Raw genomic sequence first — 27,269 nt, forward strand, 5'->3', positions numbered from 1 at the left:
TTTTCTCTTTGAAGTAGGCATCCAGCTTCTTCACAGCTTCCTTGCACTTTGCTTGTGAACATGGTGTGTTCTTGCATGCTGGCACTGAGTCACCCATAACTGCCCTTGGGGCCCAGCAAGACAAGCACAGATAAAGCTACCAAATGTTTACATACACCCTATACATGTTTCATCAAGACCACTCTTCCCTGGCGTGCTTATGAGAACATTGTGTGAGACTGAGTTAAAAGCTTATCTAATATACTGCTTCTCCTTGAGCTACTAAAATTGTCATAGAAAGAAATTAAATTTGTTCAACATGTTTCTCCTTGATCAGTCCATGCTGTTGATTCCTTATCCAATTGTCTTCTTCTGYGGGCTGACTGATGATTTGTTCCAGATTTTTTCTATGAATTGTTCATATTCAAACTTTTTCATGAAGAATGATCAAAAAACAAAAAAAGCATTGATATCTTCTTTTAGTAAAACACCTCTTTTAAATCAGAGGATGAAGGTTTCTGTTGCCTTATGTGTAACAGGGCACTACCAGCTTTTATTGGAAAGATAATTGAATTTGTCTTTATTCATTGCTTGTCAATCCCCATTGCTTCCAGGAAGCAAGTAACAAGCAAATTTTAAAGATGTGAACAAAGTTATAAAATATATTCCAAAGAGATGAAGCAGTTTCTTTTGATGGAAAGACTTCATAACTTTATATAGATTATTGAAAAGAAGACCAAGAATAGATTTGATTTTAGTTTATCCGTTTACCATCAGAGATGAATAAAACAGTTATTAAGATACTTTTTGTCCTCACTGAATAGATCATGTGAATCAGGGGAAACTGAAAGCAAATTTTTAAAGACAAGATTGGTTGAACTTGTTTCAATAATAGGACTTAGCAGGTGACTGATTTGGCATTTCTTGAGTCATTCACCACCTGAAGTCCGCATGACTTTGTGCAAGAAATGTTTTAGCCCAGCAGATCACTAAATTGGATCTTGGAAGATGGAATGAAAACCTCACTGACTCCCGATGTGTTGTTTCTGTGGCTCCTGGGACAGTGTTCATGCTCAATGAAGTCAATAAAGCTGAGGCAGCCTGGACCAGGTAGAGCTCTGCTGTGTTCAGGATGGTCCTTCCACAAGAGAACCTGCCACTCCACCATACAGTACTCTGTTTTGGCAGGATCTCTTCTAGACAGCCAAATGCAAAGAAGATAAATAACTGCTCCATGCTCATCCCTCCATGTGTTAACCCTGCTCTCCTGGATATTTTCCCTGGASCCCACGTGCAGCCAGGCTGTGTGGCAGAACAGCAAGGTACGTGATACAAGTCTTGAAAACACCAGGCACTCCAGCCACAGCATTACTGTGTGTTACAGTAATGTAGAAAAATACAGAAAATCAAAATACTACCCTGTAGATCTAAACAGAAATATCGACATTTTAGTGGAAGCCAATATATGCTTATTAACACTATTTAACATATTAGAGTGCCTATGACAAATGTCACTATTATATAAATAATTTCAGTAATTAAGAACTACTTATGACCCTAGTCTGACCAACTGCACTATTTTAGTTAACCAGACAGAAATACATACGTTGTTTTCCACAGGTACTTGGAAAGGGTTCAATTTAAACCAATTAATAAAATAGCCTGTTTGGACAAAAAATAATTGTTCTATGAGAATACATGAATTCAACAGTGCTAGAAAATCCTTGCCATCTGACGTAGAGGGATTTATAGGTTTAGTGGAAATTGCTTTCCCCACTGTCCAGATTAAATACTGCAGGATGATTTTTTGTATGAGTAAACATCCTTCCAATAACGATCAGACCGATAATGTCTTAAAAAGAGAAAGAGAGTCTACATTTTGGGTTTCTTCTTCCTGTATGGACTATTTCTGGATGCAGAACCTTAAAGCATCATGTTGACTGTCCATAAAATGCATTTTAGCATCTTCTTGCTGTTGTGGGGATGGGTTTTATGCACTGAATGCAGAGTCCACCGACAAGGAAAGGAAATACATGAGGTATACAAGAAAGGCAGGTGAGTGTCATTTTTTACAATCAGGTTTGTTCTGTTTGGAAAAATGTATTGTTACAGATGAACATATAATATCTAAGAGAAAGCTGGACTTTGCATGTGCAGATTGTGGTTTAATRTATTTTATTTTGCTGTTTTTGCCGATGTAAAAGGATTAATGAATTTTGCACAATGAAAAATATTTATCCCAAAAAGGTTTGTGAARGGTTTCAAAGTTTAGAATAGTGAAAAAAAAGGAAACACTGAATGTTATTTATTGTGATTATATTTGATGAAGTATTTACATGAAAGAGAATAGGAAGCTTAGGTCAGGGATTGCTTTATTGGCTGAGATTGGCTGGGAATTTGATATGAAAAGATTCACAATTTGTTTTCTTATTCACATATTGGATTGTTTTATAGCACTTTTGAGGGGGAAAAATGCCAGTCTTTCTGCAAACCTCAAGGCTACAATCAGTTAGCAAAAGAAACAGAAAAAAAGACATTCAGAGTACTGAATGAAGATCAAATATTCAGTCTATATTTTCCTTCCCTCTCCCTCTCACTGTCAAAGTGTCTGTTTGAAAATTTTCCTCCTACTATCTTGCAGACATCCATTTTAAGAGATTTTAGTTTGAGAACGATTTTTTTTCTGCAACTGTTTCATGTTGAGTTTCGATTACTTTTATTCTGTTTGGTGAATATTTAGAATTTTATATGAGGATTTTTAAATTCAGAGACATCACAAGGTATATCTGGAGGAAAAATCTTTTTTTTTTTTTTTTAAGATGGTATATTTATATGGAGTTACTGTTTAAACGTTGTTTTCTTCTGCTTGTCACAGACTGTAACTCCACAGTTTCTCCTTTGCTATAGTCACCATTTGTGTTATTTAATGACTCCAACTCAACATCAACACTGCAAAGTGCCCTGCACTGGAAATGCGGGAGCATTTGCCTTCAGGAAAAAAATGATAAAACTTTGAAAAGAGGAAAGCATAGTGCCTATATATTTTCCAGGCCCTTTACACCTATGGCACAGAAAAGCAAGACAGGACTATACCATACAGCCACTGCAGGGCCATGGTCAGCTCGGGGGGGTTCACGAGCCATCTTGCATGTACGAAATGGCTTCAGTAACGACGCCACCTTAGCGGAGGTAGAACTGCCAAAATGGATGCAGTTGTTCTGGTCATGGCCAGCGTCCAGGGGCTACAGTACCACGGACGGCACTGTTGTGAGATAGCCAGGAAGCTTTTCTTTGCACTGAGGTTTCATGAGAGTGCTGACAGAGGTGATATGCCAACTGCAACAAAATCGGGAACTGAAGAGCAGGTATAGCACCTCAAACCATAAAGTTTCCAGCACAAAAGGACATATAAAGCACAGCCATTTTCTCTTCTAGCTATTTAACACAAACTCTTCCAGCACTTTAAATGCTGGTGCAATTACAGGGGAACATAAGAAGCCGTCACAGAAGGAAGTATTGAAAATATGCCAAAAAAAGGGTGATGGGCRGGGGGAAGCATTCAATTCATACAGGAACTATCTCTTCACCTTCACAGGTGTGAAAGCCCTGCTGCTGTGTCCAGATTCCACCTCACAGTGATCCTGTGATTATTTTCACATGGGAAATAAAGGATATCAGATGCCTCGGTCTGAGTTGCTACTATGGTGGCCAAGGCTTGGAGCCACTCCTGTGAAGGAGGAATGACCCTGCCAGGGAGTCACAAAGTGTCCTGTGCCTGGGGACACAGGTCCCCTGCGCTCCTTGTGCAGCCGCGCTGGCCTGGGAGGCCATTTCTGGCCTATTTCAGCCTTAGAATTGGGSAGTATCTGTAGCCAGGAGGGCTGATGGAGAGAGGGGAGCAGCCGTGGTGTCCAGCAGCAGCAGCAATGCCCACCAGCAGCGTGGGGCCCACCTCAGTGCTCACTTCACCCTGTGATGTGATAGGCCAAGACAGACTGATAATTTTAACAGTCTCATATTTTTAAGATCAGAAATGACTATTGCGGACATCTATCTGATTGCCCACTTAATACAAGCATCAAAGTCTTCTACATAATCTGTATGTTGTACCGCTAAATTCTGATCATTATTCTTAATGTMAGATTAAATTCAGAATAGGTTTGAAAGATTTTAGTGCTCCAAGCACTYCTAGCACTCCTAGTGCATACTCTGTATGCATAACAGTGCATGYGGAGTAACTCCCATTGGCCTTTTGGGACTACATTAACAGTCTCCATTGCAGACTTGCAGTGGGATCTCATCCTACAAGTACAGCCAGTCCTCTCTGCTTTTACATGTAGTACCTTCACATCCAGGAACAGTATTAAGGTGCTGATCACATGAGACAATTCTGAAGTAGGCAAGATCTCTTTGCATTTCAGTCTTGTCTTTTTCCATTGCAAAAATGATCCTGGGAGAAAAACAGGACAAGAGTGGATGCAATGAAACATTAGAAGTGAAAGTTTGTAGTGAAGACTGCTCTGGAATATTCTGGTGTTGATATTTCTCCTTTCTTCAAGACTCAATTATGAATATTTATTTTGTAGATGTTGCCATAATTTGTGTTACTTCTCCCTGAGCACTACTGTCTCCTATTTCCTAAGGCTTGAGACGAGAACAAAGAGGGTCCAATCTATCCCCTCACTAAAGCCTCTCTCTGTTGGCTAAAACTTGCCTGGGTGCACAACTTACCTGGCGACAGGCTGTGAGCACATTAGCTGCATAGGCTGATATGGAGAATCCACTCAAAGTGCCAAACATAGTGGCCAGACTGGCTCCACAGCACGGCAACATGCTCAGGGCTGATTTAGTTTGCACCCATGTCTTTTTAGCCTTTAGGGGCATGAGACCATCAACTTGTCCAACTGCTAGAGCTCAAAGCCATCTACCAGTGCAGGTACTGTTGCAGATACCTGCTGCCTTTTTTGTGCTGCTGTTTTCCTTCTCTTCTTAAGAGACGTGCCCGGCTCTGCTCCTAGTTCTCACAGTGTAGTTGTTGGAGGAAAGGCAAAGGTGCTTACCTTGTTTCTTTTGATGGTGCCATTCCACTAGTGCCATTTTACTCCAGAAAGACTCAAAAATGCTCTGAACTCTGTTTTCAACTAAAAACTCACCATTCACTCAGCAGTTTTCAGCCTCGGGGCTTGCCTGTTCATGTGCCAAAAAATGACCCCAAAGCTTTCACAGCACTGCTGATAAGAGGAGGCAAATGAGGTGTGCAGGGTCAGACATCATCTCTGTCACAATTTTTGGCACTGCAGACACCCCAAAATAGCTTTTCTAGAATGAAACAGAAAGGCCTTGAAAAAGGATGGGCTGAGAGGCGTGGTTTACCCCACCACAGTTCACAYAGTGCCATTTGGGGTTGAATTGGCATGACAGGAATTTTGCAAAAGGTGCTGAAAAAATTCTTCGAATGAAAAGCTGATGAGGCTTTGGAACACAATGCAAAGTGTATCAAGATAATGGCAAATAACTGTGGGTCTGAAAGTGGCAGTGTAGCTACCTTTAGTGTATGAGACTTACTACAGAGCCCTCCAGCACTGTAATTCACTGTTAAAAATGTCTGTCAATCAAATAACCAACTACTGATCTTTGCTAATCTCCAGGACAAGTCTCCTCAAAGGAATTCCTCTTTAAAGAATGGCAGTACAAAAATGAAACCTTTCTAGTCTTGCTGAGCTGTTCCCAGTGTGCAGTGAGCTGCGTGCAGTTCACGCAGGGTTTGCAGTGCTTCCTGCTCCTGCTAATTCCACCGTGCCAGAGCTCATACAGGAAGGAGCTGAGCTCCAGGGCATCAGCACGGCAGCTGACTGCTGCTTTCCCAAATGTTGCTCTCTTGAAAAGCCACCAGGCTGCCCGGGGGGCACCAGAAGGGTAGTCTAAAGGTCACAAGTCTTTCGACCAACCAAACGGCCAAAGTCTGTGTTGCTAATTAGACTTACAGAATCGTTACCGCTAGAGAGGATGAGCAATAGGAAAAGAACTAGCCTGGAGCTGAGCCCAGGTTGTTCTGCCAGAGCCAACTGAAGAGGAAAAGAATTCTCTTTTAACACTAAAATCTCCCCAGCCAACACTGAACAGACAACTGACACTCAATAGGTTTCACTGCCCAAGAGCTATGGATCTTGTTTGTTTAATCTTAGCTAAGAGACTTGTTTTCAGTCACAGCCTTACTCATTCTCTGCCTGTTTTGTTTACCTCAATCTGTTCTCCAAATAGCAGCAGATTTTCTGCTCCTCTAGTGCTCCCTGTCCATGTTTCTGACAGAGTAGTTGAATGACATCCGTTGCAGCAAACCCTTGGCTTGTTATCAGAAGGTCTCTCTCATAGCAAAAGATTTTTCTCCTTAAAACATTTTCACACATTATTGTAATTAAGGACGCTCTCCCTAACAGATGACATCTACCCTGCATCATTACGGCCAAGCTTCCTTCCCAGACATTGCGCAAAGGCTCAGATCCTGCTGAACTTTTGCAACATTAAAATTACATTCCCTAGCTTTGGTTAAATTCAGACAGAACTTYGCTATTATCAGCACATCTGCACCTGGCCGTGCTGTCTGCAAGCTGTTTGCAGCCTGTAAATCATACATAGATATTTTCATACCTTCACTGAAGCTGCCTCCTACATGTAGAGTGAATTTTAACTTCTTGCCCTGTGAGTGAAAAAGACTTACTAATGCAAACTGTCTTTAGAGCAGATCTCCAGAGTGCAAAGTAAGCCTGCAAAAAGCCCCATAAAAGCATTTCCCATATAAGCCACGTTGTAGGCAGTGAGCCAGATACAGTGGGACACTGAGCACCCACCGCTCCCAAGCCACTATTATTTAAGAACAGGAGACACTGGTAGCACTGGATATCTCAAGAGCAGTAAGAGGCCTGGTGTGGGCTTATGGCCAATGAAACCATGTTGTCTTCATCTCCTCCATCTACTGATCTACTTGTTTTACCCTTTCCTCCTTTCATCTCCATGCCTCTTTTCACCTCCACCTCCTTTCCTCCTTTTCTTTCCCCTATTTAAGTTTCTTGCTCCATTTCTCCTCTCACACAGTTTGGCTTCCCTTTCAGGATTTCTCCTGCTGTGCTTACTCAATATTATTCTATAGCTTCCTCCTGTCCTCTTGGCAACCATTTCTGCTGGCTGTTTTACCTCTTCTTCCACTTGCCTGAAATCCTTTCCTTCTCTCCAACAGTGCTCCTATCCTTTATCCTGCTTTCATCCTACATTATCATACTTTTTGTTATTCCTTTGTTATTCCTTTTCATTTTTTTTCTTTCCATACCTGTTGCTCTTTCAAGTAACTTTGYAGTTTGTCTTTTCAAGTAACTACCTGCAGCCAAGCAAAAAAGAAAAAAAAAGAGGGTRGGAGGGGCAAACCCTACAATATTGCAAGGCAGATAGGCAGATTCCTCCCTCCTGGGCACATATAACCTGCTTTCATTAAGATATCACACCTGGGGTTGGTGATTGCCATGCCAAGGATACCCCACTGTTGTACCCAGAGAGTCAAGCCAACAGCTCGGAGCAGCTCTCTGTTGAGTCAACWTTTGGCGAAGAGGTAAATCACAAAGATAAATCTAAATGGTGTATTCAGGCTGCTGCTGCACATTTTATTTCTCTGTAATGAGAGAGAATGCATGATCAGGCACCAGTTTCGTTGCAGATCACAACATCACAATATGTAGTGTCAGTGTACATCCGTTCGTTCCTTCTCCTTGTTGTGAAAAATGTTAAGCAATAAACTCCTGTTCTTCCTTACCTTATCACTTCTAGTTTTATATTAACTACATCATATCACTCAAGAGTTGTCTCTCTTCTTCTAAAAGCCCTGCTCCTTTCAGTCTGTCTGGCAGCTAGTTCTCATCCCTGACCAGCTTTGGCTCACTTCCCTTGCTCTGCTCTGTTTTTTTTATAGAAAGGGTATTAGATATGGGAGATGCAGGCATACCTTGGAGTTACTAGCAGCATTTAAATGTCTTATGTTTGGTTTTCTGCTCCTTAATACCATCTAGCATCCTATTTACGTTTTTGAGCACTGTGTAATATTAAGCTGGTCTTTACAAACAGGGAGCTACAATGATACTGATACCGAGACCTCCTTTTTAAACACTCACAGTTAATTCAGAGGTCATTGGTATGTATCTATCTTCATGCTGTTTCTCAAAATATATTGAAAATATGTGAAAATACAAAGTGCAAACCAGTGTGCATTGGTCTGCATTAATGCTGGATTTCTGCTGCCATTTTTTTTATTGTCGGTAAAATGAAATACTGCAGGACTCTGTTCACTCCTGTTTTATTTTTGACTGCTTTGAACAGTTATGCATCTTTAGTGAATATTGTTACCCAGTACTTAGACTTTTTTTTTTCTCCAAAATCATTCATAAACAACAGGGTTCCCATGGGACTATACTGACAGCCTTAATTCCTAATGGACATTGTCAGTTTTTCCTTCTATTTCCTATTTTATAATCTTCTGCAAGAAGATTCCTTTTCCTGACAGCTTGATCTCTTTATAAGATTTTGGAAAGAACCTATCAACATACCTTTTGGAAATCCAAGTATACTGTGTCATTTGAATTAGATAGGATTGTGTTGACCTTATCCACATGGTCATTAACTCTGTTAGAAAACCCTYTTGCATTTCCAGGGCATAACATGCTTCAAGAAAAGTGAAAACATTTCTTATTCTTGTTCAATTTATTTGTTGTCTACTTTTGCTAATTTTTGCTATGATTGTAGATAATTTGATCAGTGCAGAATTCTGTAGTGCCTTGGATTGCATTTGGAACTCGTTTTCCAAAAGAGAATAATGTTGTCATCTTTCTCTGATTTGATGCCAAAGACAATTTAAGTGATAGTTAGGCAGATTCTTACTTGACTTTCTTCTCGATGGAGCCCTGGTGACTTGTTACTATGAAGTTTATTTATTTTAATCTACCTCTGGTCTGGTCTTGTGCAAATCTGAATATTTCTTAACTTTTTTCTAAGAACAGAATTGCCACAATACTGCATCATTTGGTAGTGCAAGTAAGTTCTTAAACTGTTGCTGATTTTGATTGCCCTTATAAAGACAAAATGTTTTCACTACCAAATGGAAGGAAGTAAAACAAGTGTAGTTCTACTATTTAGCTATTTATTCCCTATTTTGTATTTGCACAACTGTTTTTCTGTACTCGATGCTGTTGTTTGTATTCTTTTTTTTTTTTTTTTTCTGGTGTCCATCTTATTGACACTGGAATATTTCTCTAATGTGCTGAGGTCGCTTTGAATTCTGATCCTACACTCCAAAGTGTCTGTGTCCCCTGTAACCATGCTGTCACCTGCATCAGTATTGAACACGTTGACTAGCAGTGAGTCCAGGATGAAGCCTGTGAAACCTGGTTTAACAAGTCTGCCCAGCCTGACAGCAAAATAATGGCCATTGCTCTGACCACAGCCTTTCAGCCATGCTCCTTGCCACTGTGCCATCTGAACTGTATTTCACTACTATGGCGATGAAATCAGCTTTTCCTCTTACTTAGAGACACACTCTCAAATAGTGTTAGACTGGTTTGACATAAATTATTACAAAGATTCACACCGAATGGTCTTTATAATGTTGTTTTCCCTGGGGATGATTAAAAGTGGAGTAAGCACTCATGAATGTTCATCCACTTTCTTTCCAAACATCAGAACTTCAGGAGCTCTTTTTTGTCTCCTTTTTAAAGCCAGAGTCTGTATTTACCTTCTCTGTTTCTCAAGGATRTCACCGATCTAGGATGAGTTCCCTGAGGTAACTGCTAATGGCTCAGAGATTTTATCAGCTGATGTTCTAGCTACACTTGGGGATGGGTCATAGGGCTCTGTAGATTTAAATACATCTGATTTTCTAATTGCTTCTTCAGGTGTTTTTCCCTGACCTGTACTGTGCTGCTACATTTTACCGGTCACATTCTAACTCTTCTTTGATGACCAAGGCAGATATTAAACATTTTAGCACTTTCTGCATTACGTGGTTGTCTGCTGTCCTTCCCTTCATCTGTCTATTTTCCCTATTTATGTTCTTCACTCCTGGCACCAGACTTGCTTATTCCTCCAGCYGGCAGAGCAGACCTCAGCAATGCTCCTTCTGCTCTCCCAGCTCCTTCCCTTCAGTTTATATAATACAAAACTGAACAAACACGGACCCTCAGGACGCATTTTCAGGCACATATGGCAAGGATGAACTTATATTTGTACAACCCCAGGCACAGTATCAAATCTCAGCTGCYGTTACACTGCTGTGAACAACCAGTACATATAGCTCCGTTAAGGAAATGCAAATTTAAACTATATATATATGTCTCCTTCCTCAGCTTAGTTTGCATTCTGAGATTGTTTTATGTTTAAGTAATATTGGATTAAAATAGGCTTCCCATTAAATTTTCTGTATAATTAAAAAAAAAAAAATATGGTAGATCCACTCTCATCCCACTATTTCTCAGAGTTTGTAATCTGGATAGAGAAACTAGCTCTCTCCCCCCATTTCTTTTTATACATTCAACTACTTGCAGTGGAAAGGGGCATTCTTTCTTCATGATCTTTAAACCTACTAAGCATAAGGATACTTGACTGGACCTAATTAGAAGMAAATAAGAGCTTGCCGAATGCCAACAAATAGAGCATCCAGTGATTAATTTTCCTCAGTTTTGAATGGCTTATCCACAACTCACAAGCCTGTAAGTCTTACAGGTTAAGTACACATTAGTGAGTTCCCATCATTTCCATCCTTAGAAAAGAATACTTTTTGCAGTGCATCTCACCTCTCGCTGGGCATGCTCATGGCTAAGGGAAAACTTCCCCCCACGGTGAATTTGCTTTATCCTCCCTTAGGTATGGGATGCTTTATTCTCCCTATTTTCCCACTTCACTTTTCCTCTTACCTCAAAGCATTTATTTAGACTCTGGATTCTCTCCCAGTACTCACTCTGACCCACTGCATTGCCTAGGCATCTCCTGGATGCTGTTGAGGTGTTTCTAAATCATTTGCAAACCAAAGGAACGTGGCAACTTTCTGTGGTCCCCTGTCCCCAGCCCCCTTTCCCTCACTTGGGGCAGAGAAGATATCCATATCCCCTGGCCACATCTGCCACATCATGCAGTGCAGAGAGACTGGGCTCATTCCCAGAGAGCAGCCCTCACACCTGTGTGCTGGAGGGCATCATAGCCCAGCAAGGACCACAGAGGACACGTCACTTGCCCAGGGGCAAATGCCACTTGTGCCCAGTTCCAGTCTCCAATGAGCAGGCCCTGCTGCTCCTTTCTGCCTGAGCATCTCTGCACTGCAGGATTTCAACCGTGCAACAAGGGTATGCCATTTGAGCCTGACCCATCCTTTCTGCTGCTTCCAACAACTTTCTCCCTGGCTCTATTCAGTGTTTCTCTCTGTCCCCATCTCCCCTACGCAGCCTCTTTATATCTCTTTAGTTTTGTCTGTCTCTCTTGCAGACTCAAGCTCTCCTTGCCCCTGCCTCTCTTTCTCTGCAGAAATCTTCTGTATACTGGTGAACTCCAATACAACTACAAACCACATGTCACCAAGCCCTTCCCATCTCTTCTATTTCCTTGCTTGACATCAGTCAGGCTGCTTATAATATGAACCCAAGTCGTTAACCAGTGATAAAAGAGAAGCAAATGAAAGCTAGCTGAATATTTAAGCATAATTCGTTATTAAACTTAATCTGTTAATAACCTTGAGCAACCACAGCTGGCAAGGRTGAGGGTATTTTCATTAATTTCATTCATTTCTTAGTCATTTTCTTCAGAAATTCCTTTCCAAATAAAAATGACCACTGCTTTCAGCAAAAGCAGGCTTAGCAAGCTCAACATCCTCCCTTACTTTGCATCAATGGTAGGATTGGTTGTAGATTATCTGCACTGCAGCACAGTATAAGCTACATKAATTAATGACAAAAGAAGACTTGTATCTGATAACATGAAGTTTGTGATGGTATCTGAGGGTGGGGAGAGTCTATAGTTTTTCTGTACTGGAGAATGGTTGGGAGCATCATCCATGCATGAAAAAAGTTAGAGTGGGAATGGGCATCCTGGGTCTCTTGTGCAGCTTCTGGCTGCTGGGCTTTCCGTGGCAGCAGGTGCCTCCACTCCAGGCAGCAGATTCAGGTTTAGTTGCTACCCTCAGCCCATGGGTAAAAAGTTGCAGTGATGCGAATGACCAAAGGGGCAGCAATTATGTCACTGTGGCGTTATGACATTTAAACGAAATTTCTTGAGACAGGATTGGATCTGACATCTCTTCCCTGCTCTGCCATCCTGTCTGCTATTGTCCCTAACCCATAGTGCAGGTCATGGGCCAAGAGCTTCAGCTCTCTTTGGGGATGCACTGCACGTATGTTTCTATGTCACATGCCTGTCCCCACACTGAAGGCAGGTCCCCATGTGCTGGCTAGCCTCAGCTAGTGCTAGTGCCAGCCTCATTTGCTAAACCTKCCTGTACTGGTCCCCGAGGACAATCCCCTTCAGCCTCACGGAAGGCCATATGAATGTGGCTCCACTGCTTGCAAATCCAAAGTGGTCTGTGCAGGACCAGACATCTTCACTGCACCAGAGACATCCTTCATGGAGGTACCTGAGGAACTTGTTTTGCCCCCATCACCCTGCTAGCCATGTGCCGCAATCGCTTCACAGTTGCCATCATTACCCAGGGCACATGGATATTACAAAGATTAGTCCTGATTCTACAGAAAGACTTCCACAGAAGAGGAAATCCCTTCCATACTCTAGGCGAGGTGGCAGGTTGCTGGCCACCTCTCTCTACTCCCTTGTAATACATCTCAGCAACATACATTCACCCTTCTCTTTAGGAAAATACCCCAGATCTTCCTTTTTCATATCTTGATTTCATTCTTTGGGAAAGAAATGTTCTCAAATCCGAATAGGMTTATCCTAATAAGACTGTAGGATAGGCCACAGCCTATAACTGGTATATTGCCTTCCACAGAGAAAGTACCAAGTATGATTCCTAGATATGAAATGTAAACTCTGTTGTAAATCAAACACCAAAAAAAAAAAAAAAGAAAGTTAAGTGCCTTTTGTAGCTCTATGATAATCCTGGAGAACATTTTTTTTTCTAGCAATCATAATTTATTTTTAGCTCCTCTCCCCGCCCAGTAAGTCTCAGCCTTCAAGATATCTTGAAGCAATGGGAGAATAGTGCTGTTTGTCACTTTTCATAGAGCGTCTCAGTGAATTTCATGAGCCGTGAAATGCCTTTTGGCACTGTAAGTGTTAGGAGTTAAATATTGACACAGTAAAAAAAGAAGAGTTGTTCATTATTCACTGCATTTTACCTCGGGAGTTATTGGCTTGTTTTAAAAGCAGCCTGTTACCCAAATGGAGGCAGGGGCAATGCCTCCCCGGTGCGTGGCTGCATCGACGAGCCGCCGCACGGAGCACTCTGTGACCGATCTGGGCACTGCAGCTCCTGACTGCGGGCTGTTGGAGCAAGTGCTTACGGACAGCAGATGCGTGGAGAGGAAGGCACAGCAACCTGCGATTGATTCCCAGCCAAAACGGGCATGGTAATTGGGTCCCATGATGTAGCTGCCATTGATCATTTAGCCAGCAGAGCACTCTTCACAAACTGGAATGGAAAAACTATYGAGCAGGTTTCAAATGGCAGTAACTAGAGAAATGGTCATCTATGCTGATCTGTGATAGAGAAATAAAGTTTAGTTTACAAGAAGTGGAATCACACAGATGGAACAAGAGATACCATGTGGGTTTGCTGGGTGTAGAGCTTTCAGCCTACAGGGAGAGCTTTCAGCCATGACTTACAAAGTCACAGCTTGAAGACTTCTCTGACAAAGTTCAGGGCCAGTATGAAGTATTAAATAACCTCTATAAGGGGAAATGGAGATCAGAAATAGCAAGAATATGGCCTCCTTTCTCCCWATTGAATATCAGCATTCTTCCCAAAGAGCCAGCAGTTTACTAGGACAATTTGAAGTCAAGTAAGTAGGTCGGATCTTTGCCAGAATCTGCTCTACTCTCAAAGCATGTGAAACAACATCCTGACAGCTGCGTGATGAGAGAAGGACAGCAGTGAGACATGTCAGTGGGCAGCCCAAGCGTGTGCAGGCAAGGTAGAAGACTCCAGTTTCCAGCTTCCATCCCAGGTCTTGGGGATTTTATGCAGCCTGATTTTCCTGTATTGGTTTCCTGGGGTGGCAGCCCCACATGTCCATGGGTAGCTGCATGGGGCTGTGAGGAGGAGACAGCAACCATTCAGTGGCAGCTGTTGGGGAGAGGGAGGTTTGCTGGTTTGTGTTGGAGAGAGGCCATTAGAAAGGGCGAGAGGGGCCCTGCAGTGCTGAGAGCTGCAGAACAGAGCAGTCATTAGGGAGCAGAAGCTCTAGATTAAATTGCCACGCTAAGTGCCAAGGGCAGCACCTTTCTTTGTGGCAAAAACAGCCTCAAAATCACAGCTGTCATGCAAAAGCACCTCTACCAGAAAGGTAAGTGATGCGGTTTGGATAAGAGTAAGGAGTGTGCACATCTTCCCTCCTTTCAAAACTCAGCACTTGAGGGCAGGGTGAAATGTTTGCAATCAGTTATTAAGGCAAGAGCATTTTGCTGTATGGTGTCTGGGGCTCTGGGGAGAAACAGGACAAAGGATCTGTTCCTTAGAATAGCAATGGTGCTGCATGGCGGTAGCTCTGGAAAACAGTCATCAGCATACAATTTTATTCCCAGTTCTCCTCTGGGAAAMACAGATGGATTCTGGAAAGAAACTCTGTTCAGCAAATGCCCACTCCTAGTCTGGCCATATATAGTTTATCTGCTTCTCTGGAGCGCCAGAAATATTAATTTTCCCTATAGTTCCAGGAGTTCTCCGCCTAGCAGAGACCTGTCCTGCAAGGTCTGAGTGAAGCTTGGCCTCTGCTCMCCAAGAGCAGGATTTGAAATGCATGCTAATAACACAAAAGCCTCATTAGCAGATTAGAATTAGTGTTTATTACAGAGATAAGCTGTTTTTCTTATTTTTTCTCTTTTTTTCCCCTCTTATTTTTCTCCAGAGTATTTTCACAATATTTACCTCTCATGAAAGTAATGAATTACCTCTAATGAGCAGATTCAGTGCTATGAAAAGTGCTGCTCACACATATTTTTTCCTAATCTTTTGTCACTTTGAGTACAGTGTAGTTCTGTTTTGATAATGTATTGTGTTTGCTTGTGTGTACATTTATATAAGGCCTTCCCTACCAGTTTTCCTATGAGCAGAAACAAAAGATTASCAATTGAGGCTGCTGAAGTGCTGCTTTCTTTTGTCAGTTATCAAGTCAGGATTTATATGTTTAAAGTGCTTGTAGCTTTCTGGCAAGATTTTATTGACATTGGTGAAGGCTACTGGCACTGAGATGAAACAYGAAAGAACTCCCATCTTCTCTCTATATTCAGCTTATATCCACCAGTGGGGCTTCACTCCTTATGAAACATATTAGCTGATAGAGCCAACTGTTTTCTTGCAGTTTCCCAGGAATTTGGATCAAATTCAGCTTCTCTTCTCCAAAGCTCATTCTCCTTTAGCTTATTCAGGAGATAGTTTAGGTACTTCTGCATGCCCATGAATCTGCCATGAAATGAGGAAACTCCCCATAATTATTGTCACGTTAATTCTGAACATATTTTTCAAAGTGAATTGTCTCCATTGGCAGAATCTAATTTAAGCATCAATCTGTATATTGAAAAACATTTATTGCTAATACACCTATGGTATAAGCACATGCARCTCACTGCTGGCCACCAATTGAAACCAAACATGCAGGTTAAGAGCTACATGTGGCTGACAAATTCCCTAGAACTTGTCTTTTGGGATATTTGTATAAGTGCTTTTATGATGAGGTTTGTTGGGTTTGGGAGTTTCTTCTCACTGCAAGTGTATTATTGCATGTATCTGCTATTTGCTACCTGTGTGAATATCTGTGCACCTGAATATCTGTTTTCCAGCACCTAAATCTAGGAAATGTGAGAATAACACAAAAATACGGATTATTTTAGATTTTTTTTTTCTGTAAGAGGAACAACTGAAAGCCCAGTGTTTGTGTAATTTGAATGGCTTGCTCACAAGCTTTGTGTATCACTAAACCTGACTAATGGACTAWTGAGGTGAATCCTCATCTGGCAGCAGGAACAGATAAGTGAGCTTGCCCAGGTGGGTTGTAGTATTCGCATCCTTCTGCCCAAGGTGGTAGTGGCCCTGCACAGCTCACTTTTTGCATGAGAAGAGCTCAGTGTTCAAGATCAGTCCCAAGCAAGAAAATAATCATCAGTAAGAGTATCACAGGATGCTCTTACTATCTGTCGCTGAGCAATGAGACAAAGCAGTCAGACCAATATGATCATATTGAGTCTACTTTATTGTTTTCCAAGTCAGATATTTATAGATGTCATCCCCAAGGGCCTCATGCTCCAGAATCTTTAGTAAAACAATAACAAGGTCTGTATATAGAACACATAATGAAGTCTGCAAGATGTGCTAGTATGATAAGCTTAGTTATGTCAAGCAATAATGTCAAGCAAGCATGCAAACAAACTAGAAGAACATATTCTGTCCTTGGTCCGTGCTTATCTTTCTTGTTCAAACCGGACACTCCAAGTCATATATCATGTGGAGTTACCTACCACCAGACACTCCAAGTCATATATCATGTGGAGTTACATACCATTTTCTTTGAAGTATCCCACAGCTATCTGCTTGGGGGATTTCACAAACAGATTTTATTTCTCTCATATTTCTTTACATTAAGCTATAAAAGCCCCATAGCCTGGGATATCCCAGTATTCAGAAAGGGAGAAAAAATAAAGGAAAGCTTCTATCTTTTCAGCTCCAACCCTGCCTTTCTCTGCTGGAAAAAACATTTGGTGCTGTGGCTGGAGCCCATACTTGTTGGTGCAAGCTCTGAGCATTACAATGTTTTCCACAAAAAGAGAGCCAGCCTGGGCTGTGGAGGGATGAATGAGACCTGTTTGTTTGGGTCCCTTGGCCAGGAGTCCCGAGCAGCAGTTTCTGGCCTGTTTAGTTTCATCTTCCCCTGGGGCTCYCCTCCTTTTGACCCCTGGAGCTGGCAGCTAGGGACCTCTTGGTCTCCCTGCCATGGCCCTGGCACCGCTCACAGTCCCTGACACTAGGGTTTGGTGAACATGGCACTGGGAAAGATACAGCAAACAGAAAAAGAYAGAAACAAGTAAGTAAAAAGATTAAAAGGATGATTGCATGCATGACAAAAGAGAAGCTGGGTGCTTCCCACCCAGCGTGGCCATTTCCTTCTTCCCAATACTGCTAAAGGGCTTAATCCAGAATTGCAACCACTGTCCATGACAGGTTGTTTCTTTTCTTTTATTCTTTTATATTTTCTCCTTTTCTTTGCTTTCCTTTCTTTCCTGGTGTTTTCGGCGCAGCCGGCCGCAGAGGCAGCGGCGGGAGACCCACGGCGAATCGCACAAGCAAGGCAGGTAGGTGAAGCCCTGAGCGTGGAGCCGGCGCCGCTTCCCCACACCCCGAGCGCATGTTCCCTTAAAAACTTGGCGCTGGAGGGGACAGAGGGAATAAGAGGGGAGTTCAGGCCCTGGGTGAGGGAAAAGCCACCCACTTGTGGCTGGTCAGAGCATCACCGTGCGTCAGGCACCCCGCTTGGATGTGGTGACCATGTTCGGTGGCCTCTRAGATGGCTGCACGGGATGCATGAGATTGTGCCAAGTGGTGGCCAGGATGGGATCTGAGTCACGTCTAACTCTCCTCACAAGCGGCAGCTCTTGGGAGGCCAAAGGGCTGCTGTGGCAGCCCAGGAAAGCCCCCATGAGGGCCTGCCCTGCCCTGCCTTCCCAATGGCCACCACAACATGGTGGAGCCTCCTCCTCGCCCAACATGTCGCACCCAGAGCTCCCCAGCAGCATCTCCCTGCGTCCCACCCCTGCGGAGATGCTGCCTTTTTCCCTTTCCCATCTGAAAGGCAGAAGTGAGAGAAGCTGTMGATCACATCACTTCATCCAAAAATGTCTTGTCCCCCCACAAAAACCACAAACAATCAAAAACCTCTCCTTATTTCTAAATTAACTTATCAGTTTTGTGGAAAATCCGTGTGTTTCACTGGAGAGATATTTTTAATTTTCAGGACTCAGTAAAGACTTTAAAAGCAAAATGAAAAAAAAAAAAAAAAAGATCGATTTAGCTGAAATGAAGAAAGGAAAAAAAAAAAGTATGGCTTTAATCTTCCAAAAGCAAAACCCTTCTGTAAACATTTTTCTTCGGCACCCCAGAACTGTTTTCACTGTTTATTTTCTGATTGAACTTCTATCCACTTCCTTTAAAATGCAAACATTTTAAAGAGAGTCAATTAAAAAAAAAGTAACCAGTTCTTTTTAAAAAGCAAGTAAAAGCCCCATTTTTAACATCTTTTCTTTTAAATGATGTTAAAAATGAACTTTTGCTTTCTTTTCTTTTAAACAAAAAAAAAAATCCCCATTTTTTTACCAGAAATTAATAAATAAAATCACTATTAGTCAAGATAAAAATATTTTTATCCTATCTTTAGGTTTTTATGTAGGGTTTATATATATAATATATATTCTTTAATTTTTAAAATTAGTCACTGTAATAGGAATATTTCAGAACAGGAAGAAATTAAGGGAAGTGAAAACAGTCCCTGTTGTCACAGACACTGCTGGAAACCAAGTAGCTGCCTTCTGTGATGGGAAAAATAAATAAAAATCAGCACAACCACAAAATATTTGAGTAACAATTGGGAGAGCAAATGCTCTCTCCTCATTCATGCTGAAAATATGCCATTTCTATGATTATAGGACAGGACTTAGAAAAAATACAGCAGCAATGTAGTTCCAGGGTATTCACTTTACCACCCTGTAGACTTTCAATTAAACTCCTTGGTAAGAAGGTTGCAGAAAAGTGATAGATAAAGATCAGAGCGTTCATACGACAGAGTTAGATGTCCATGAAGTATTTCATTTAGACTTAGGAGATCTGCAAAAGAAGTACTAGACAATATTACATAAATAGGTAATGTATCCACAGTAAATAAATGGAAGAGCAGTGAACTGGCATCTCAGAAGCGCATTCTGCATGTAATGTTGGTTACAATAGGAATCTGAAGAATTCTCTTATCTGCCTGGGGCTATTCAGCATCTTTAGTAATGAGCTGATAAAACATGAAACAATTGCTAGTGAAGTTTAATAAGCAACATAAAACTTAGCTGAGAGGCAAATAGCTGTGGTATTTTGTCAATCCTRCCAAGACATCTAGATCCCAAATTGTTTGAACAGTGTGCATTTTGATGGCTAAATGCAGTATTATTAGGAACAAGGCATGTAGTTCTTGAAGGATGAGACCACACTTGGAAGGGAATTAACCCATGAAATTCATCATGTATGATTAGAAGCAAGAGCAGTGAGTAAGGAAGTACGGAATATCACTTTGTATGGTATTTGAGGAATTATGTCTCATCTCTAAAATCACAGAAGGGAAGGAACCCCTGGGGTCACCAGATTTCATCCCCAGTGACTACATGGACCATCCTCCTGCCACAAACACAAAGAATATCCCCTGCAAACCTTTGTTTGASAAAGGAGAACCTCACTGCTCCATTGAGATAGAAACATTTTAATTTTGACCCAGCTTTATTCATTCTTGTTTTGCACAGATTAGTTTGTTCTTGTGTTAATATTCTCCCAGCCCAGGCTCTACATTGCACTGCTCATCCTTCTCTCTACCTGTTTCAGAGAAAGCTTTCACCAGTGATCAAATGTACACACGAACCTCGGAGATTAAGTCAGTGACCTGCTAAAAACACTCCCAAGTCTCAGATGAATGTAACCCTTACATAATGCACACTGCAGCCGCATGATATACCACTGTCCCCTTTTCTTCTCTGTCATTTCTAGACAACTGTGACTCATAGCCCAATATTGTGTTATTCAATGCCAGGGGCATGGAAGTGCATTTTTGAGTTATTTAACTGCACCCCATGCCTGCTACTTTACTCCTCAAGTTTGCCTACTTCTTTCTGGAAAGAAAAGAGAAAAAGACTCTAATTAGAGCTGTGAGAGTGGTTCAGCTTCTGGGGCACATACTTTTCATTGAAAGTGGGGAGAAATGCAGTGACTTTCTGGCATGAAAGAAAGAGTTTAGAAATTGTTTTGCTTTGGCTTGCAGACATTTGGTTTGTGAGRCTGCTTCTACATAACAAAATAGGGGCAAGATGCTGTGGACAGAAGCTGAATTAAATAATTCTAAAGTAGAAGCAGAGTGTAGCTTTTAAAATTCAGTGTGGACAATTAATTACTTGAAGAACTCATTGATGGATATAGTGATCTGTTCACCTTTAGAAATCATTAAACTCAGACTGACTACCTTTCCAAGATGCTCTCTAGTTTAGAGAGATGTATGGGTTCGAGAGAGGATTCCCTATTAACACCTTCATAAGACAGGGCATCAAAGTAGATTATCATACTAGATTCCTGTGGTAAGACTGTCTATGAGGCTACAAGAAATACAGTGTGGTTAAGCAATCTCATTTGTGGAAAGTTTTATCTCAAGAAAATATTCCTGACTTGGTTTATATATATGGAGGCAAGCGGCCCTCTGAGCATATTATCTTTCTTCAAACTCAGAAACAGCAAAATCTTTCCTACTTTTTTCTCRAGCCCTCATGCTGTCTTATCATCTGCAGGGTGGCTAGCTCACAGTGCAACAAAGGTATAATTACATTACAGAGCTATAAAAGCTGCTGCAACTGCAGTCCAGGCGTCAGTGGAGCTGAACATTATTTTCCMTTTCAGGGGTGGATTCAGAGGATGAGCACATCATCYGCTGTCCAACATTTGATGTGACTCTGTTAGCATCTGGAATGACTCTTTCCAAACTGTCCAGTCTTTAATGTTCCTTTTTATTCTCATTAGAAATCTGGGGCAGGAGCTAATCATTTTATCCCAAGCTAYGAGGGCGGGGGGCTGGCCTCCTGGCGTGATTCCCAGCCTATCTCCATTTTGTTCCTGGGTTACAGCCAGCAGCTTATTTGATATATTGTTTCCTTAATTCCTGTCCTCATGCCTTGTCACAAATCGCTGTCAGAAATGCTTCCCCACTGCCATTTCCCCACTTACCATGCCCACTGTTTTCTAGGCCACGTGTTGAATAATTGTAGCCAAACGTTATTAGTGGTGCAGATAATTTTACAGAGACAAGAGTCAGAGAACAAATGCTTTCACCGCATGCATGCTTTATCATAGCCGTAAGCACTGGATACTGGACACGAGAATTATTGTTTGATGAGAGGCTATCAACTGCTCCCACTGCAAGCAGTCACACAGTCACGGTTTAAGAGGCAAAAGAGCAAGAATGGGCCCTAGTTTCAGAACTGCAGTGAAACAGGATGCTTCTTACAGGCACTGATCAGGAAGGACTCATATCTGTGCTTCTCTTTTCCCGGTAGCCCAATTCTAAAACGAAGCCCTGACATCACCAAATCTCCCGTGACAAAGTCAGAGCAGCTGCTGCGAATAGACGACCATGACTTCAGCATGAGGCCGGGTTTTGGAGGTATGAATCATGCCCATTTGCCTGTGGTATTCTTCACCATAACCTTTTAATACGGTAACATAAAGTTATATGCAGCAAGCAGATCAGCAAAGCTGAGCCTTTTCTGTCTCTAATTTCTGTTATTTTGTGTTATGGATTCATGACACATTTGGGAGGATAGAGTTGCAATGAAACATCCTGTTCCTGGGCTGAACAAATAGCTTAATCAAAGACATGGAAATGTGGAAGAGGCAAGTTAATATTCCTGGTATTCAACAACACTTTCTTCTGATAAACTCAACGAGAGCAGCTCACATTTATTCCTAGGAGTCCTAGGAATCTAGAACTTTGTCTTACTATAACAACGTGTTTGCATAATCAAATCCAGTATGATATTTACAGACCTGGCTACTTCATTTATAACAAAAAATTAAAACAAGTTGACTACTGTGTGTTAATACTTTGCTCACAGTTTTGTGCCTGTGTGCTACAGCAAGCTAAGCTTTTAGAGAAATGGATTAAGGAGAACATGCTTTCTTCAACCTACCGGATTAAAGAATGTTGTAATTTATCTACCCTTTCTGGCTGACAGATGGTCATTCAAATCCGGAGTACTATTATAYTCTCCGATAGAAGAAGATTTTATTGCTAAATGCTCAATATACAAAATACCAGCATGTTCAATTAATTTAAAATAGTTTCAGTGTCACAGCAGTTTCATAGCAGTCCACTAATGTATTATTTGCCTTGACAGATCTCCTGTAGCGTAATAGCCAGAGGTATACAGGAGCTACCCAAAATCTGGAGGATGGAATAAAAACCCAAATCCCTGTTCTGTCCCATCATAGTCCAACCCTTCCCTTCCCCTCCCAGGAATCCCAGACCCAGTGGCACATTCCTTTTTATCAAGTAATGTGATGTCTCCTTCACAGGCAGTCCTCACACCTTGCCATCCACAGGCAAACACTGAGTGATGTAAAAGCAAAATACTCAAAGTAGCTTTCAGGGATCTTATTAGTCTGAGAGAAGAGCAGAGGAAGTGATGGGAAAAACATAAATAATTCTCCCACATGCTCTTAACTGAACCTCAACAGCTCTCCAATTGAGTGGGATGTGCTAGGGGACTGTCAGTCCTTGACTTAAGCACTGGAGACATTATTTTCAGATTTTGAAGGGATAGGTGTAGAAAGAAGGTCCAATCCTATCCTGAGAATAAGGTGGTTAAACTCAAGTACTGCAGCTCCACCACCATTTTCTGCATTTTGAATGCATTGCAAGGCATGTTATAGCCTAAGAAATGTGTGTAATAAGAAAATATAATAGTAAAAAGGAATATAGTGGAGAGGAAGTTACTTATGCATTTGAGTCACTGCTACCATGCTGTGTAACTGCTACCAGTTTACTATTGTTTCTTTTCTAGACTGAACACCAGTTTTTATCTTTAAGATATGAAAAACGGGTGATTACTTTATCTCACCAAGTTTATAATTTCTCTTTTATTTTTCTTTCTCTTTTTTCTCTTTAGGCCCTGCAATTCCTGTTGGGGTAGATGTCCAAGTTGAAAGTCTGGATAGTATTTCTGAAGTGGATATGGCAAGTATCACAGCATTGCTGAGGCGGGAAGGCATCTCTGGAGCTCCTCTAGTCCAACCTCCCTACTCAAGCAGGGATAGCAAGTAGTCCAGAGCCATRTCCAGGAGGCTTTTGAGTATCTCTAAGGGTAGAGATTCCGCAACATCTGTGAGAATTTGCCAACAAACTGACCTCAAACTACCATTTTGTCTCTCTAAATGCTTCAAAGTAAAAGGAAAGAGAGTTAATATGACCTTTTATTTTGTCTGAGACAAAATGATATAATACTGCCAAAACTGCCCCAAAGGACTTATGTTTTGTTAAGAAGTGGTAAGATTTGAAAGCTCTGAGGAGAGGAGAGCAGTTAATGCATTAGTTTCATTACATTTTGTGTGACACATTGCAGGCACAGTCTAGTTCCATCCATGTACTGAGCTGGTCAGGGGCAAGCAGGCTCCAAACCAGAAACCATGTAGCTGCYATTGGAGCAAGCGTTAAGTGTGAAGTGTTAAGTCCTGCTCTCTGCAAGGCAGACAGTGTGAGCAACAGCCTGTACACGATAGTGACAACATTCCTGTTGTGAGATGGGCCTGCTGTGAGATCAGGAAACCCTGCTATTTAAATATCACCTCAAAAGGCAAGCTGTCACCGTGATCAAATTCCTCATTCCATCGGGAAGTGCACAGTCACAAGAGGCTGAAAGTTTTCAAAGGGCAGAAGCATCTTTAGATTCTACCTTTGATTCATTAGCTTCTACATCACCCCTGTTGCATACTCTGTAGGATCTTCCTTAAACTTTGCACTAAYGGTAAGGGAGGATTTCAAGGGCACACATGACTGATCGTGGCATTCTGCATCGGCTAAATTCATTACTTTAGGAGTCTTTCTCCTTCATTTCCTATCCACCATGAAAAAAATACCATGTGAAAACTATGTGAAAACTGCCAGTTTTCAAATACTCTGACAGTGCTGTGGATTTTRGCCTTTATGATTTTTGTTTGAAGAACCTTTTCATCACAAAACAGCACTGAAAGTAGGGTATGATTTCTGGGGGAGATTTTTCTTGGAAATATTTTACATACATGCATGACATAACCAGCCATGCAGGAGAGAGGGAACACAGAAGGAGAATGGAAGATGGAAGTTCATTGCCCAATGCAAAACACTTTTCAAAATGTTTCACTATTCCAACAAATGTATTAACAGCTCTAATGATTTCACAGGAAGCTCAGACTTCTCTGCAGTCTTAATTGACAACTCCTGTAGGCTAGAAAGCTCTCATCTGACCTCTTCCCATGTCTAAACCAGGAGCACAGTTTTGTGGCAGCAGTCAGTGTTTCTCRTTTCACTGCAGCAGGTTGTTGCCCACCGGGTGTAGTGTCCCTGTTCTGCCGCCTGTGGCCAGCCAGGCTCCTTTTACCTCAGCAGCAGAGTCCCACTGACGTGTRTGGTTCCAGCACTGGTCCCAAGCCAGCAATTCCTGGGCAAGCTGACGTAAGAGCACAGTGTGTGGGACATGTGGGGGGCCAGCAAGGTGAGAGAGAGCCCTTGTCTCTGCCTTGCTCCGACAGAAAAATAGAGAATCATCCAACCATTTGATGGGGTCTTTCAGCTGCCAGGGTCTCTGATCCCTTGTGAGAGGCTTCTGAGTATATTGGGTTATTTCCAATTGACCTACCGTGTGGCTGAACTAAACACTTCTGCTCTACCCAGCCTAAAGAGCTTTCTGCTGACCTCTGTGATTCCAAATTTGTGAGCCAAGCAGGCTTGAACACCCCAAGGCAAAGGGAAAGAACTCAACATTCACAGAATCACAGAATATTCAAGGTTGGAAGGGACCTCTAGAGATCACCTAGTCCAACCTTCCTGCTCAAGCAGGCACACCTACAGCATGAGGCACAGGGCGGCATCCAGGCGGGTTTTGAAGACCTCCAGAGGAGGAGACACCACAACCTCCCTGGGCAGCCTGTTCCAGGGCTCTGTCACCCTCACAGGAAAGAAGTTCCTGGAGACGGAACTTCCTGTGCTTAAATTCAGCTTAAATTCATTCATTCCAGCTTAAATTCATTAATTTATTAATTCATTAATAACCCTTCCAGCTTAAATTCATTAATTCATGTTTTCAAGGCTAGAAGGGAAAGAATCTTGATCTTTAAGCAAGCATTATGGTTGTGGGGGACTTCCCTTGGTTTTTGAAAGCTGTTAGTGCTCCTCACCGTGTCCTCCACGGCCTTCCTGGGGCTCCAAAGAGGAAACCAGAGCCTTTCACATCGATGCCACCCGGGCTGCTGTTTCATGGCCAGACAGTGCCACTGAGGCGGCCTTCACTCCTGAGACACCTTCTGGCTGGTGCTGCTGGAGATACATCACGCTGCAACACCCAGCCACACGGGAGAAGTGCTTTATAGCCTGGCGGAAAAACACATTCCAAGTCAAATTTGGCTGTTAGAAAAATAAYGATGAGAGAGACTTTAAATGTCAGAATCAATTCTTTTTAACTCGTGCAGCTTCATATAAAAAGGCCATAGTGCTTTGCAAGATCATTGCTTGTTTTGCTTTCAGACTGAGCAGAGATCAGAGCCCTTCACTGTGTGCTGAATATCAGTTGCCGAATTAAATATAAWAAGTTTTCCTCTTCTCCTACTTTCTATTTACAAGAAAGTGATAAAGTAACAGAGGACATGCTAACACTTCTTTAGGATGCCAAAAATCAGCTTTTTGTCCAATGCGTTTTAAAATTTATAACCATCTATTGTGGGCAACTGACTTTGAAATTAGTGTGGCTTTTGTGGGCTGTGTAGGGCAGCTGTTTTATCTGAAGGAAAGATAGGAAGACGACCTAAAATCAAACAGTTACCCCAAATTGGTAATTTGTTTGCAAAAAATAACAGGAGGAAATAGTGTCTCTGAGAAATGGACCAAAAGAAAAGGGAATAAGTACTTAGTTGTTTGTTACRAGAATTTCAGATGACACATTATAAAATATTGCAGTTTGATATCATTTCTACTGAGAGCTGAAAATGCTTTATTTCTCCAAGGCAGCCATAAATGCAAATGTTTATGTAAGAAAGTAGGACTTTATTACTGCTTAAAGGAGATATTTAATCAATAAGGAGAGATAACAAGGAGATAACCAGCTAGGAGTCAATGAAAAAGGGGTTTCCTAAATGATTTTCTTTAAATCTGTACACAGGAAAAAAAAAATCTTATTGAATGTACCAAAAGAAAAGAAAGAAATGGCATGGTCAGTGGCCGAGGAACTTCAGGGGGATGTAGTGTAAAATGTTTCCAGGAATCTTATTGGCCTCCAGTGTGATACTAGCTTAGCTAGTACCAGTCTCTCCAGTCTTCAGCTGAATACAGAGAGCCTCTGGGCTAGCAAGTGCCTGCTCCTTTGCTGCCAGCTCCAGAAGGGCGTCTGCAGAGCACTGGGGACGAAGTGCTTGGCAGGGCCCTGGCATACCTGCCCTCTGCTCCTTGGAGCGGCTCGCGGGCAGGAGCACCCTGCGGAGGCGCGGAGAGCATCTCGACCTTGCCTGGGCAGTAAGACCTAACTGTAACGCAAACCTCTTTCCTTCAGGACTTCACCATGACCCTTTATCTGAGGCACTACTGGAAAGACGAGCGGCTCTCCTTCCCCAGCACCAACAACCAAAGCATGACGTTCGACGGYAGGCTCGTGAAGAAGATCTGGGTCCCCGACATGTTCTTCGTGCACTCCAAGCGCTCCTTCATCCACGACACCACCACTGATAACGTCATGCTGCGGGTCCAGCCAGATGGGAAGGTACTTTATAGTCTCAGGTAAAATTGCATTCRGTCAGTGTCAGTTATGAGTGAAACGCGAGAGAAAATCTGGGGTCTTCCTGTGTTTCATTTTTGCATAGTTTCATGCTAAAAATAAATGAATAAATGGCATGTACTGACTAGCCACTGTGATCAAGAGGAAAAGTCCCATTGTCTTACCATAATAAAAATGCATATGTGCACAGGGAACCCACCTGGGACAGCACTATATAAGTGGAGTGAGAATCAGGTCTGAAAGTCCATGCCTASGAAGCACTTTGCTTCTCCTTCCTCCAGCCGGGTCCTGTCCCTGCA

General features: G+C 42.0%; 1 protein-coding gene across 1 annotated transcript in view; it reads left to right on the plus strand.

Moving 5' to 3' along the window:
- The first annotated feature begins 1,812 nt into the window (after positions 1–1,812).
- The window catches only part of LOC112946568 (gamma-aminobutyric acid receptor subunit rho-1), a 32,535-nt gene continuing 7,078 nt past the window's right edge, over positions 1,813–27,269 (plus strand). Inside the window, exons 1-4 of the mRNA XM_026038430.1 lie at positions 1,813–2,034; positions 21,511–21,617; positions 23,122–23,189; positions 26,749–26,972. Coding sequence (XP_025894215.1) covers positions 1,913–2,034; positions 21,511–21,617; positions 23,122–23,189; positions 26,749–26,972 — 521 coding nt within the window. The 5' untranslated portion in view covers positions 1,813–1,912. The remainder of the gene's footprint in view (positions 2,035–21,510; positions 21,618–23,121; positions 23,190–26,748; positions 26,973–27,269) is intronic.

This window comes from Nothoprocta perdicaria, unplaced genomic scaffold, assembly GCF_003342845.1.
Source record: "Nothoprocta perdicaria isolate Ctin4 unplaced genomic scaffold, notPer1 scaffold_21, whole genome shotgun sequence".
Taxonomy (NCBI): domain Eukaryota; kingdom Metazoa; phylum Chordata; class Aves; order Tinamiformes; family Tinamidae; genus Nothoprocta; species Nothoprocta perdicaria.